Source organism: Rattus norvegicus, chromosome 3 (genome assembly GCF_021556685.1).
Source record: "Rattus norvegicus strain SHRSP/BbbUtx chromosome 3, alternate assembly SHRSP_T2T, whole genome shotgun sequence".
In the NCBI taxonomy this organism is placed as follows: Eukaryota; Metazoa; Chordata; class Mammalia; order Rodentia; family Muridae; genus Rattus; species Rattus norvegicus.
This window is the reverse complement of record NC_141536.1, coordinates 66,450,790-66,466,944: the sequence shown is the minus strand read 5'-3', so window position 1 is coordinate 66,466,944 and position 16,155 is coordinate 66,450,790. Positions and strand designations below refer to the sequence as shown.

General features: G+C 34.9%; 1 protein-coding gene across 1 annotated transcript in view; it reads right to left on the bottom strand.

Annotated features, from left to right (window-relative positions):
• The window catches only part of Zfp804a (zinc finger protein 804A), a 234,473-nt gene that overhangs the window by 20,615 nt on the left and 197,703 nt on the right, over positions 1 to 16,155 (bottom strand). Inside the window, 1 exon segment of the mRNA NM_001429845.1 lies at positions 3,043 to 3,186. Within this exon segment, the coding sequence (NP_001416774.1) occupies positions 3,043 to 3,186 (144 nt within the window).

Genomic DNA, 16,155 nt, shown 5'->3' with positions numbered 1-16,155 from the left:
TCAAGAAGGAAAGACACAGTAGCAGCAGCCAATGGGACAGCAAGGTGTATGAAATAATTTTGAAACATAATTAAAATAATGATTTTAAAGAAATTCGTTGAAATGGGAAAATAAATTGAAATAATCAGAATTTTAACAGAGAAATTTCAAGTGATAAATGTAATTTTAAAAAATATAAATTCTAGAGCCGAAATGCAATAAATTAATAAACTGTAACTGAAGGCATAATAGCTTGTTCTACTGATCAGAACATGCTTATAACCAAGCTATTTGAAAGCACACGAGAAAAGAATAACAAGGAATGAATAAAGATTACTAGAGCTTTGGGACGATTTTAAGAGTATCTGTGTTATATGAACTGAAGAAAGACTTAGGAATGCCAAAGGAACAGAAAGCTCATATCACAGAACCTCCTCAAATAACTATTTCCATGTTCTCTACACTTTAACTGTTTGATATACCATTGTATTGATTGCTCTTGTGCATTTAACTTTGAATTCCACAAGTCAGCTTTCTTAATTCTTGAACAGACTTAACCGTGGGTGAAAATCTATATTTTTCAATATTAGGTTCAGATATTGTCAGATAGTGGATATTTTATGTTTTGTCTTTAGTATTCCAACTTTAAGTTCTTAAAGAAAAAATGTATAAAACTTCCATTTGTAGTCTGTGCCTTTCTTTAGACCACTTAAAACATCTATAGGCCTTATATTTTTGTTCAGAGATGAGAATCACTCTCTATGAAGACAGGGTCATTGGTGAGCAATTGTCTCATAACAAACTAATACAGTGATAGTATAAATTTAAATGTTTCCAGATACCTTATCATTATCTAAGATTTTTCTCATAAATAGAACTATCAATGCTCATTTTGAATTAATAAACTATGACCCTGCTGTTTGACAGCATTTATAGCATTTGATGATCCATCTGTGTGTAAGGTTTAATAGTATTTATTATGGTCAAGTGGGAACCTCCGAGTCTTTAAATGACAAGCCAAATCTATTCTGATATCTCTTAGGTTATGTGAATAGAGCGTGTGTGTGTGTGTGTGTGTGTGTGTGTGTGTGTGTGTGCGCTCGTATGTGTGTTCTGTGGGAAGAAACTATTTTAAATAAAAGATATATAGACAAAAAGAAGAAAGATGTTCTTCATAGTCACTACACTAAAGACAGGTATATATATATATATATATATATATATATATATATATATATATAAAACTTGCCTTTGCATTTCATATTGTATTTTTCTGTATTGATATTGTGTGTTTCATTCTATAAGACAATTAACAGAAATTTTTGGATAAGGTAGACATCTGTATGCTACAAGTATTTTTTAGTTGTCATAGCCTGAGACTCTTGTGTCCCACCTTGGGTTTTGTTTCTTTCTCTGTTTTTTTAAGTAAGTGAGATCTATAATTTTTAAAATAATAATTAGTAGGCTAAATTCAAGGAGACTAGGAAACAGGAAAGTTCTTAGGCTTACATAAGTGAGTTTGCACTTTTGGACAAAATTATTATTGATTTTGTCATACATTGCAAAAATGAGAAAGTCAATGAGTAGTCTCAAAATATTATATGTATATCCATGAATATGGAGTAACTTGTCCTTTGTAAAATGAAATTTATAACATGTTGAAATGTTAAGTATAAATGACTAATCAAAGTGTTGTCACATCAAAAAATATGTAAATAAAATAAAACATTACTGGACACATTCCAAAATATAAGAACATGAAATCATACTATTGGCTTGTGAGTCGTAATATTCAAATTAAGCAGTTGATATGTATGTAGATTCATTCTGATATAAGAAGAGAGATTGTTCTATCAAAACTGTTGTGTTTGCTTGAGGAATCAGAGATCTACCACACAACAAGGGGAAGAAATAAATCAAGGACAGATCCTTAAGCTAAACATGAATTAATTAGTCACATGTTTAATTGAAGAGCTACTTTCATCCTACTGCGGCGTTTCCAAGCATAATTTAGTCAATATGAAAGTCTGGAACATTGACAGTAAAATGCAATGCAAATAACTGTTTTATAAGCACTTAATGAGATAATTTGTCCCTAGTCTTTCCTTTCCTGTTGGATAACTGATCTTATTTTAACCCATATTAATGGACAGTTGGTGGAAGTTCCTCTCTTCAAACATATACCTTTTGTCTTTACCAAGGTTAAATTTGAATGACTTTTGTGGTGATCTTTGACAAAGAAAATATGTATAAGCTGATGCTAAACCTGACATTGCATTTTTAGAGAAAGAACAAATAATGTTGTCATGGTAAATATCAGACACTATAGAAAATAAAATCAATGTTCACTTCTTCAGCATTAATTTAAATTTGTCTTCACGGAACTTAGCAAACATTAAGTATTATATTTATAATTTATATTAGTATAAAATATAAGTAAATAAACTAAATCATCTACATATCATTCACATATTTAATCAAGTATCCTAAGACATTTTTCCCATGATTTTTCAAGATAGTTTAAATCTATAATGCTTTTGTTAAGAACACAGTCTAGATTTTGGTCTAGATTTTTCCCGTACAGGGAATACACAATGACAGTCACTTAAGAATATGTCACTTGCTTGACCTCATAGATGTCTTTGCTTGTATAAGTACCTGCTGGAGAAATTTACATACTTTAAAAAATTACTAAATATTCATTTCCAGTGCATGTAACATTGGCAATGCAAGACCATATATGTAAAAGCTTATATTAAATGACTATAGTTTTGAACAAAAATTTTTGAGATGTTACATATGTATATATATATATACATTTCATTGATCATTTTCATCAGATTATTGCTTTTAAAACAAATGTGAAAAAAGAAGTCTTTTATTTGTGACTTGATTTTCAATATTAGACATTTCTTTCCAATGTTGAATTTTGTATTTTAAACTTCATATCAGCACAGAATTACACCTTTAAAATTGTAAATTCAAAGAAAACAGAATAAAACTTTTAATATGGTCTTATGACAATTGCTTTAAAGCATTTATTTTTGAGTTATGTTTTCTTACCTGCTTATGAGCATGGTCATATGAGTTAATGTGGTTGTCAAATTCCTGATGCTTATAATACTGCTTGTCACAAAGTTCACAGTAAAAATTAGCCTTCAGATCCTCCAGAGCTTTGGCAATAGTGTTCTCCTTCTCAGCATAGTCCTGAAACATAAAATTTCAAGGAAGTATCCAATTAGCTTTCCTTTGAGTCTCCTTTCCTCAGCAGCTGCCAACTTTAATTCAGGAATTACAACTAGAAACAGGACAAATGAGAAATAAAACATCAGCAAAACAGTGAAAGAAAATGCACCTAACCCTTGAGAGACTTGAGGCCCCACCTGGTGGACACGGGTGTTGGGGGCATGGGGACATCCTCTTGGAGACAAGGAAAGAGAAATGACATGAGGAACTGTCAGAGGGCAGAACCTGACTGGGATAATGACTGGATTGTAAAAAAGATTGATGATGATGATGATGATGATGATGATGATGATGATGATGATGATGATGATTATGACGACGACGAGGAGGACGACGACAATGATGACAATGATGAGGATGACGACAAAGAGACTGACATCAGATTTCAGGGCTTGCTTGATGGAAATTACATACAAAATTTGGAACACAAAAGAACAGAGAGGTGAGAGGTGTGTTATTGCACAGGCAAGGGTAGATTTGAGGTAGTATGATCTTAACATGAAAAGAACAATGATCTTAGTCATTCAGCTTTTTGCCAGAGGTATGCTTGATATACTGAAATAAGACGGAATTGTCATTTAAAGAAAATAAGTTAAAAAAATTTACAGATGAAGCCAATAAAAATTAAAAAAAAACAGCAGAAGTACAAGCAAGGAAAGTAAATCATAAAGAAAAAGGCATTAACTGAACATAGATTCAATCTTTGGCAACATTAAAATTCAGCTTCCAATAGCAGTTTGACTCTCCTGTAAATTTCTAATTCTTAGCTACTACAAAATCCTCATTAGAACACATCTGAAATGTGACCTATAAGAAGAGATATACACTGCCAAATTTATATGCAAATGGGATATTTTCTTTTCATATGTATTTATATAAATATATTATTAATCTAAACTTCATTCATTTTATGAATGTAATAGATCCCATGATCAATTTATTTGAAATTTAAAAAAGAAACTTGAATTTTTGAACTTAAGGTAATTTTCTGTAAGTTATTTAAGATCTTCATCTAAAATTAAAAAAAAAAGAAAAGAAAAACAGAAAAGAAACTGGGCAGCACCTTATATCCATGATGCTTTTTCTGAACAAAGATTGATTTACAATTCTACCTTCCAGAGGACGGAGAACAGAGTCAGGTGTGTGAATGGCTGATTAAGAACCATGAACTTGTATGGCTTTAGCTTTGAGACATTACATATTGTTGTTGTCAGACACAATTATGGTAAAATAACTGGCATATTTTATTTGTTTAACTAAACATTTTTAGAATTTCATACAAGGGTTTTGCATTTATGTCATTTACACTTCTTCTCCCACTCCAATTCTCTAAATCTCTCTCTCTCTCTCTCTCTCTCTCTCTCTCTCTCTCTCACACACACACACACACACACACACACACACACATACAAAGACACATGCACACACACACACATACATACACACACACAGAGGACAAAACTTCAGTCCTCATAGCAGACTGCATTACCTTTCTATCTTACAAATTTACTTATATATTCATTTAAATTTGAAAATAGCCACCTATTCATTTCTCATAAGCTACTACAGCATGTTCTTAGATACTGAAATATGGAGGGAAAAGAATGATTGTAGGCATGACTATAAGCCAAGCATTGGTGTGGTAGATACACATAGAGTCCTGAAGTTTGTTCAGCCAAACCAACCTATTGTAATGGCATAAGGTCTATGAGATACATTGGCCAAAAGAAGTGTTATAGCTGTAGCAATTACTCAGCAGTAAAATCACTGCCCACTATTGCAGAGGACCTGAGTCCTAGCACCCACATGGTGTCTCAATATTTTCTATAATTACATTCCTGCTGATCTGATGTCTCTTTGCCTCTATGGACACCAAGTATGGACATACATGCAGGAAAGACACACAGACATATAAAAATAAAGTCCAAAAGTGTAAAGGTGTATATGAAGTCAAAGATCTATCAAGAAATCTGTTGTCCATTTTTGGCCTCCACACATACACAATTTCACACATACAACATGGATGGATATATATATATATATATATATATGCATATATATATATATGTGTGTGTGTGTGCTCATTTATATATATGCTATATTTAAAATGTACTCTAGTAATAACTTAATGATAATATTTTCCTTATATTATGGTTTATTGTGATGAAAATATTTATGCACGGAACATACAATAAAGTTTTCCTGATTTGGAGGGCATGGTTTTTAGTAACTAATCATTTGTCAAGACCTATGAATGAATAGATCACTCATTTGGTCGATTACTTTATAAAAGATTATTTATTGTTAGATAAATTTATTTTTAACATCACAGGGAAAGATAAAATATATTAACAGCATAGAAAATTCTTATGTATGGCTTTATGAACTTAGGGGGTTGGGGACAGTGTTTCAGCAGGTGTGTCAGCTGTTCTCTGTGATGTTATTTGTTACTTCTGTAGTTTAAATGGTTTCAAAGACTGAAAGTTAATCTTACTAATCTAGAGTCTTGTGGAACTTATATTGAATAATCAAAACAATGTTTTCCAAAGTATATAATTTAAATGATACAAAAATAAATAGTATGATTTCGTGATTTAAATCCGTGTGTCTGAGGTAGCTTTAAAGTCAATACATAGGATACAGTACAGTGGTTCAGCTTTCTGAGTTGTTGAGTTAATTTTCAAACGTTCTTCAGCAAAGATTTCTTCACAAATCCTCTTCACGAAGTCATGTAGTTCTACTCCCAAAGATGTTTGTTCACATAATCCTACTATTTCTTTCATAATATTAGGTTTTACTCTCTGAAGCAAAAATACTCCCATAGAAAATAATAATTGTTTCTTTTGTATTCCATCTCTAAATTTCAGGAAATTTAGTGGAACAGATTATTATTTCAGGAAAATAGAATCTTTCAAAAATATCGATGGTAGTTTAGATTGAAGAAAAAATTGTAATTTTAAATCATAATAATAAGTACTATGTGTTCATTATTTTTATTGGCTCATGGACTTGTTTAGAATTTGAATGATTTAACTCATTTAGTCATTGTTTTTAAACTTGTTTTCATTAAATTTTTTTATTTATTTACTTTCCAATTGTTGTCCCCCTTCTTGGTCCCTCCTCCAAGAGTTTTTCACCCTACACTCTCTTGCCCTTTGCCTCTGAGAGGGTTCTCCACACCTATCCATCCTCCCATCCCTCTTCTCCTCCCTCCCATCCACCACTACCCTCAACCCCCAGCATCCACTTTCCCTGGGGCACCGTTATTAAAATATAAATAAGGTACATTATAACTGTTTCCTTAATTTCTAACTGAAAATACTAATGCTCAGAAATTTAACTAATAAATCCAAGGTTTATAGGATATTTTAATATAATCCATATTCAAGCTCAAGTTAATGGTCTATGTGAGCAAATTATCTTCATTTTTAAAGAAAATAACGATAGGAAGAAAACAAAAATGACCAATCTAATAAGTACTCACCACTCCGATACAATTACTTCCCCAAAGTCAATGCAGTCTATGGCTGTCCCCTCTACTTCATATTATTTCTATAGAACTCTAGTAAACTTAAAACATGTCAATACTACTCCCTGTTCATATTAGATGTCACAGATAAGATAATGACTAATATTTTTACCTATCATAATTTATTTATCACCCCTCCTCACTCTCTGTTTATTTGTACTGTCCTAAAACAGAGTAAAGATACATAACTTAGCTGAGTTTACCTTTGTAAAGTGAGGTAAATAACAAACAATTGGATCAAACTATTTTCAATTTGATATGAACTAAAGTAAGGAACCAAATCTTATTCATGTAGCAATTATTAAAGAAAGAGAGGACATGAATTTGAGAGAGAGAGAGAGAGAGAGCCAGAGAGAGAGAGAGAGACAGAGACAGAGAGAGAGACAGAGAGAGACAGAGAGAGACAGAGAGAAGGATTTATATAGGCAGGTTTGGAAGATAGAAGGGAAAGAAGAGAACAATGGAATGATATTGTACTCTGAAAACATTTTTATGGTTTTTACTGGATAGTTTATGTATTTACATTTGCAATGTTATCCCCTTTATGGGTTCCCTCATGCCCATCCCTGCTTGCCCTCCTACCCACCCATTCCCACCTCAACACCCTGGCATTCCTCTACAATGGAGAAAAGAGCCTTCACAGGGCCAAGGGCTTCTCCTATTGATGCCAGACAATGAAATCCTCTGCTACATATGCGGCTGGAGCCATGAATGCCCTCCACACTCATGTGTACACTTTGGTTGGTTGGTGGTTTAGTCCCTGGGAGCTCTGAAGGGGAGGTCTGGTAGGTTGATATTGTTGTTCTTCCTATGGGACTGCAAAGCCCCTCAGCTACCTCAGTCCTTTCTCTAACACCTCCATTGGGGTCCCCATACTCAATTTGATGGTTAGTAGCAAGCATCTTAATCTGTATCAGTAAGGCTCTGGCAGATCCTCTCGGGAGACATCAATAGCAGGTTCCTGTCAGCAAGCACTTCTTGACATCAGTCATCGTAACTGGATTTGGTGGTTAGATGTAAGATAGATCTCCAGGAAGGTCAGTCTCTAGGTGGCCTCTCCTTCAGTCTTTGCTCCATTCATTGTCCCTGTATTCCCTCCTGTCAGTATTTTGTTCCTCCTTCTAAGAAGGACTTATGAATCCACACTTTGGTCTTTCTTCTTCTTGAGCTCATATGGTCTGTGAACTGTATCTTGGGTATTCTGAACTTTTGGGCTAATATCCACTTATTAGTGAGTGCATAACATGTGTGATTTTTTATGATTGGGTTCCCTCACTCAGGATTATATTTTCTAGTTCCATCCATTTACCTATGAATTTCATGAAGTCATTGATTTTAATGGCTGAGTAGAACTCCATTGTGTAAATGTACCACATTTTCTGTATCCATTCCTCTGTTGAAGGACATCTGGTTTCTTTCCATCTTCTAGCTGTTATAAATAAGGCTCCTATGTACATAGTGGAACATGTGTCCTCCTTATATGTTGGAGCATCTTTTGGGTATATGACCAGGAGTGGTACAGCTGGGTTCTCAAGTAGTACTATGACCACAAGACTGATTTCCAGAGTGGTTGTACATAACTTGCAATCCCACCAACAATAGAAGAATGTTACTCTTTCTCCATATCCTTGCCAGTATCTGCTCTCATCTGAGTTTTGGGTTTTTTTTTTTTTTTTGTTCTGTTTTGTGTTGTTTTGTTTTTATCTTAGCCATTCTGACTGGTGTGAATTAGAATTTCCTGGTTGTTTTGATTTGCATCTCCCTAATGACTAAGGATGTTGATGTGCTTTGCAGCCACCTAATATTCCTCAGTTGAGAATTTTCTGTTTAGCTCTGCATCCCATTTTTTATAGGAATATTTAGTTCTCTGAGGTCTAACTTCCTAAGTTCTTTGTATATATTAGATATTACAGTTGGTAAAGATTTTTTTCCCAATCTGTTGTTTGCTGTTTTGTCATTTGCTTTACAGAAGCTCTGCAATTGTATGAAGTCCCATTTGTCTATTGTTGATCTTAGAGCATATGCCATTGGTGTTCTGTTCTGGAAAATTTCCCTTGTGCCTATGTGTTTGAGGCTCTTCCCCACTTTATTTTCTATTACTTTCAGTGTATCTGGTTTTATGTGGAGGTAATGGATTCACTTGGACTTGAGCTTTTTACAGGGTGATAAGAATTGGTCAATTTGGGGGTTGGGGATTTAGCTCAGTGGTAGAGCGCTTGCCTAGCAACCGCAAGGTCCTGCGTTCGGTCCCCAGCTCCAAAAAAAAAAAAAAAATTGGTCAATTTGCATTCTTTTACATGCTGAACAACAACCATTTGTTGAAAATGCTCTCTTTTTTGCCATTTGATTGTTTTAGATCCTTTGTCAAAGATCAAGTGACCATAGATGTGTGGGTTCATTTCTGAGTCTTTAATTCTATTCCATTTATCTACCTGCCTGTCTCTGTATCAATACCATGCAGTTTTTAAGGTTAACAAAATTATGAACAAAATAGAATTATTTTCTTACTATGTACTTGGCATAGATATGTGCAACAGATTCATTATTATTGGTCATGCATTTTAAAAATGTGTAAGTGTATAAATAATATCAGTCATAAGTTGCAGGCATTCTCAATGACTCCTCTGATTTTTCTTTTGGATGATATAGAGAGAAGCATTGACTCATATTATGAATAACCTTAATGTATTCACCACAGCTTCCCACAGCAGAAGGTATGGAATATAACTGAATAACTGGAAAAGGACATAACTACTCATATATGCTAAAACCGGGAGAACACTTGATTTGGCATAGTCCTTTTATATTTAACTTGAACACAAATTTTAAAATGTCTACCAGATGTGATGGAAGAAATTGAAGAATAAAGCCACAGAATTCATAGATTTAAACACATTAAAATTTATAATCAATTAAAATATTGAAGGCTGAATCTTTAATTTTAGTAGGGCAATATGAAGGTCATGAAACACAATCAGAAAGGTAAGAAAATTTTCAGTGCTTAGGATTTATTTAAATGGTACAGCCCTACCCATTATGTACATAATCATGAGTTTAATCCTCAGCACATCAAGAAGAGATTTTTTTTTCAGTTTTGCAGCATTAATAGCTGAACTATATAGTACATTTTAGCAAATTACAATTGAGAAGTTAGTGGTCACTCAATGGCCACAAGGATAATAACTTCACTATGTATATAATGGGAATACATGAAGTCCAACCTTAAAGACAGAACATTTCATTTCTAACATAATGCTTTTGTAGCTTATTAAAACATGTAATGCCGATTACTATTTATATTTTAAGGGAAGGTGTTGTAATTGGGAATCCTCAATGAACATTTCTGCATGAATGTGAGCAGCCTGAGAGCAGAGACTTTTGTTGTTTGTTTGTTAGCTTTGTTTTGTACCCCAGTGATGTACTCCACACATTTTAATAGGGAATATTCTATTTGTTCAAAGTCCAGCACAAACTCATCCAGTGGTAAAGAAACAACATTACAACTTTTTGAATTGAAAGTGTTTGGAAAAGGTAAGTGTGCTGTTTCAGCATGACCCATAGAAACATCAATGTGAGCATATATCTGTCCTTGAAAATACCTATACGAAGCTAACTTTCTGTGACATATTACAAAAATTGATATGACTCATATAAACACAAGCTATAAAAATGTAATTAAAATCCAGAACTACCAAAGATTGTAACACCAAATTTAAATACTACCCATTACAGCCTGCCATGTTTCTAGTTTTATTATTGCAGACTCAGACTCTTGACATGCCTCGAAAATTCTTTCTCCAAATGTGTCCCAGTGTAGAGCTAACCTCCTAGATTTAAGAATCCAAGAAATTCAGCAAACCACTGAACTAAGAACGGAACCGCTGATGGAGGAATCAGAGGAAGGACTGAAAGAGCTGAAGGGGCTTGCAATCCCATAAGAACAACAATGTCAACCAACCAGAGCTTCCAGGGACTAAAACACTACCCAAAGACTATACATGGACCAATCCTGGGCTCCAACTGCATATGTAGCAGTGAATAGCCTTGTTGGGGCACCAGTGGAAGGGGGAAGCCCTTGGTTCTGCCAAGGTTTGACCCCCAGTGTAGGGGATTGTTGTCGGGAGGTGGTAATGGGGAGTGGATGGGAAGGAAAACACCCATGTAGAAGAGAAGGGGGAAGGGTTAGGGAGCTGATGGACAGAAAACTAGGAAAGGGAATAACATTTGAAATGTATATAAGAAATACCCAATTTAATAAAAATGGGGAAAAAAGAAAAAAAAAGAATCCAAGAAATGGTTAATGTCAGGTAGGTTACAGAATCTATACACTTTGAGTTAAAATTAGTAACTACCAAAGAAGCCTGCATGAAATCACAGAACAGGACCACTGCAGGGCCAAGATGGATTTTGCAATTACTTTTACCATACTGGCACGCAAGCACTGAAACTTAGGTTCAGGCCCTAGAGATATGAGATTCAGTTCTACTTGATGCCATGTGAGGCCAATGTGGCCCTGTGCTTCAGGTCTCCTCCTTTCTTCAAACATTTTATAAAGGTTATGGAAATGCCTTGTGAAAGATTTTACATAGCAGCTGTCTATCTATCGAGTGTCATTTCTGTAGTTCCATTCCATAGCTCTATCCTACCAAACTGCATTTGCAAAGAACCTTCATGAATTCAGGCTTCAGAACAATACCATGCAAACAGATTGCTTCATTGTTTCCTAAAGAGCTTGAACTTAGCAAACCATAAAGACTTGTCTATATCACTAGATATGTACCTATGTTTTAAGCAGATCCCATGCTTCCAAATAAAGCAAGGCTCTAGGTATGTTCCAGATGACTCGGGGTCCACTTATACACAGGTATACACATATGCTAAGCTAGATATTGTGAAGAAATCTAGGATTTATATCATGTCCAGAATCCTAAACCTGAAACTTGTATCTATGATTTTTAAAGTCCAGCCAGCCTCTGTGGGCTCATGCCTCACCATAGTGGCCTCAGTTATTATGCCTGTTTTAGAGGTGTGTCTGCCTTTGAGATATCAGCTTCCCAACCATGATGTGTCTGCCCTTGAGGCATCATATTCCTAACCACTAAGCTAACTATGTTTCTTCAAACCAGAGTTTTAGGCAGATTGCCAGAGATTCAGGATTTATCCTTTTGTGTATGTTTCACATTTGGGATCTTGACTGACAGGGAATTACAGAAGAAAGGCTGACAATGTGAAATAACATGACCAAGAATCTAAAAATAGATGGACTGTCCCCAGACAGGTCAATCAGAACAATAGAACTAACTCTCCATTTATTTAAACCTGTTGTCAATAGTGCAAGACAAAGGAAATCTAAAAATCTGAGTAGGCACCACATCCCCCCAAAGACAAAGACATCTTTGAGAAATTGACCACAAAGCAAGGGAATATGAGAAACACTACTATGATCCATAACTATTTGATACATGTAAGTTTTAGAAATCACACACACACACACACACACACACACACACACACACACACACACAGAGAGAGAGAGAGAGAGAGAGAGAGAGAATTCAATAATATTGCGAAGATAATAACTAGCTTAGAAATTTCAAAGATGCTGACTATAAAATAAAAACAAAAATCAACTTTCTAGAGAAACAAATAATCCTATTAAAATGGGGTACAGAGCTAAACAAAGAATTCTCAACTGGGGAATATAAAGTGGCTGAGAAGCAGCTAAACAAATGTTCAACATCCTTAGACATCAGGGAAGTGCAAATCAAAACAACCCTGAGATTTTACCTCTCAACAGTCAGAATAGTTAAAATAAGTACTCCCTTGGTAAGGATGTGGAGAAATAGGAACACTCCTCCATTATTGGTAGGATTGCAAGCTGGTACAACCACTCTGGAAATCAATCTGGCAGTTCCTCAGAAAACTGGAAATAATGCTACCTGAGAACTCACCTACATTACTCCTGGGCATATACCCAAGAGATGCTCCAACATAAACAAGGACACATGCTCCACTATGTTCATAGCAGCCTTATTTATAATAACCAGTAGTTTGAAAGAACCCAGATATCCTTTAAGAAAGGAATGGATACAGAAAATATACATTTACACAATGGGGTACTACTCAGCTATTAAAAACAATGACTTCATAAAATTCATAGTCAAATGGATGGAACTAGAAAATAATCATCCTGAGTGAGGTAACCCAATCACAAAAGAACACACATGATATGCACTCACTGATAAGTAGATATTAACCCAAAGATATCTTAAGAATACCCAATATACAATTTACAGACCACATGAAGTCAAGAAGAAGAAAGACCAAAATGTGGATGCTTCAGTCTTTCTTAGAAAGAGGAACAAAATATTCACAGGAGGATATATGGAGACAAAGAGTGAAGTAGAGACCGAAGAAAAGGCCACCCATAGACTTACACACATGGGCATCCACCCACATGCAGTCACCAAAACCCAATCACTACTGATGATGCCAAGAGGTGCATGTTGACAGGATCTTGATATAGCTGTCTCCTGAGAGGCTTTGCCAGAGCCTGACAAATTTAGAGGCAGATGCTCACAGCTAACCATTGAACTGAGAACAGGATCCCCAATGGAGGAGTTAGCAAAAGGTCTGAGGAAGCTGAGGGGGTTTGCAACCCCATAAAAAGAACAATAATATCAACCAGCCATAATGCCCAGAGCTCCCAGGGACTAAATCACCAACCAAAGTGTATATATGGAGTGACCCATGGCTCCAGCCATATATGTAGCAGAGAATGGCCTTGTTGAGCATTGATGGATGGAGAGGCCCTTGTTCCTGTGAAGGCTTGATGCCCTAGTGTAGGGAAGTGCCAGGGTGGAGAGGTGGGAGGGATTAGGTAGGTGGGTGAGGAGCACTGTCATAGAGCTATGGTTGGGGAATGTGATAGAGGGTTTCTGGAGGAGAAACCAGTAAGGGGGATAATATTTGAAATGTAGATAAAGAAATATTCAATAAAATGAAAAATAATTAAATAAAAATGTAATGTGAAAAAAATGAATAAATGGTAATAATCCAATAATCCCAGTAGAGAGGAGGACTGAAAAACTCCAAACAAATATAAACTATCTAAAATGGCTAAGGAAGTAATAAAGACAGAATGTTCAAATAATGATTAAATTGACAGTCACTGATTAAGAGTCTTGTGCTAAAGGTAAGAGCAGGCACTGATAATTTTTGCTGAATTCTAAACAATTTTACAATTTCTTAAAAATACCTGGAGGAGAAGGAATATTTGATTTTCGAAGCCAGGATTATTATTATTTTGATTTCAGTGCTAGACAAACACACTGGAAGAAAGTAAAATAGCAATCCAATATCCCTCATGAACACGAGAGTAAAATGTCTCAACAGAATATTAGCAACTAAACCCAAAACTACCTCCCAAGGATCATTTTGTTTTAGTAGCTGATATTTCTATGCTTTATAGATATTTACAAATGTAAATTTGTCTCATCCCTGTCAATCAGATAGTGGTTAAAATATTATAGGAGTATCCACTTTTATTTAAATTAAGTACTGATCTATGAAATGGGATCTCTACCTTGCTCTGTTAGCACAGTTAGGAACCTGAGTTTAGACAGGTCATGGGCCCTAGAAGGAACACTACAATTATATTACTAAGATAGTAGCATATCTAAATATCACTGATTACCTATCAGTGGACCTTATTTCTGCAGTACATGATAAGTAACGTAGAGACCCACAATTGGAGAATGAGAGTCTTTGGGACACTCAACCTTAAATACAGTCTATGTATCACATCCTCCTATCAGGGATCAGGCATTTATGCAAATGAGGAGATAGAAAGATCGTAAGAGCATGAAGTTATGGGTGACTTCAAGAAAACAGTGTTTTCCAGACACATCAAGGCAGGAGCACGTAAGAGCTCACAGAGCCTTTGACAGAATCCACAAGACTGTGCATGTTCAAGCCATATGAAATCCCATTATGGAGAAAGGGAAGAGGACACGAATCCTTACTCTTTGTCACAAAGCTATCTCCATAGATACTCACTGGCAAAGGAAAAATCAGTCTTCTCCAGTGAAAAATCTGTTGTTATTTTATTGAGAGATGCTCAGAAGCAGCTGATCAATAAACTCATTACCATTTCTGTGTACTTCCAGTTGTGATTTTGTTATTGCTGCTGCTGCTGCTGCTGCTATTGTTGTTATTTTTATTGTTTCCTATATGTTATGAGATTTGTTTGCAGTTTTGTGGGTGTGGAGTTTTATGTGTATTTTTTGTTCTTAAGTTTTTGTAGTTTCTCTGCCTATTTGTTGTTTTTATTATTTTCTGTCTTGATTTTTACAAATGTCATTGTGTTTGTCATTTATTCTCCTTCAAATATTACATCTTACACCAGATGTTCACCTGAAACATTTATTTACCTGTGCACATTTCTGCAAAGTTCCCATTGACTTGATGAGATCCTCTTTACCAGGCTTCTAGAAAAAATGATTTTTTATTCTTTATCTTTATATCTCTTCTATCTTTTATTTTAATATAACTAGAATATTCATTTAGGAAGGAAATTGATGTGATATATCTTTGCAAAACTACCTTAACTACAACAAATTGTGTGTGTGTGTGTGTGTGTGTGTGTTCTTTGCCTCTACTTCCTATAAAGTAACTATAAAATACTTAGGATCTTCAGAGTAATAAGACTATCATTAATATGACAAGTAAATAGTGATGACTTATGATACATAGATAGATTTAAGATGAAGACTGCTATATGGAAAGTATGAGCAATGATCCATGGTGTAACTTGTACTCCTCTTCCTGAATCCCTGGACAGGTTTGAGTGGATAAAGTTTGAGCCTTTTATCAGTGATAGATGTTCTTATTTATGGCTTGCCATGTTCAAAGCACTTCTGTATGACGCACATACAGGGAGTGGTGGGGATCAAAGGCCCACAAGGATGCAGAATTCCTTGGCATCACCTCTGAATCTGTCCTGTGATCTCTCTTATATGGCTGTCCTGGAATTACATTTTTACAAAAATCCATAAATAGAAATATACTTTTCTCTTGATTTCTTCAAGCCATTCTAGGAAATTATCAAACCTGTGGATCAGGGCTTGGAAAAATCATGAATTTAAACTGGCAACTTCAAACGAGCATGGTTTTGCAGACAGAGGTTTAGCCAGGAGAGTCTGAAATTAAGTCAGATAATTATTTACACAATTAAATGAAATTGAATGGCACAAAGTTGGAATCCAAAGAGTTGAAGGTTTAATTCTTATGAGAAAAATGTCATACATTTGATGTAGGAAATATTGTAGCAGAAACATGTCCTAGCAGCTCTGTTTTATTCTTTATTTGATTCAAATAGTTTCTCTATATGGCAAAGGAAT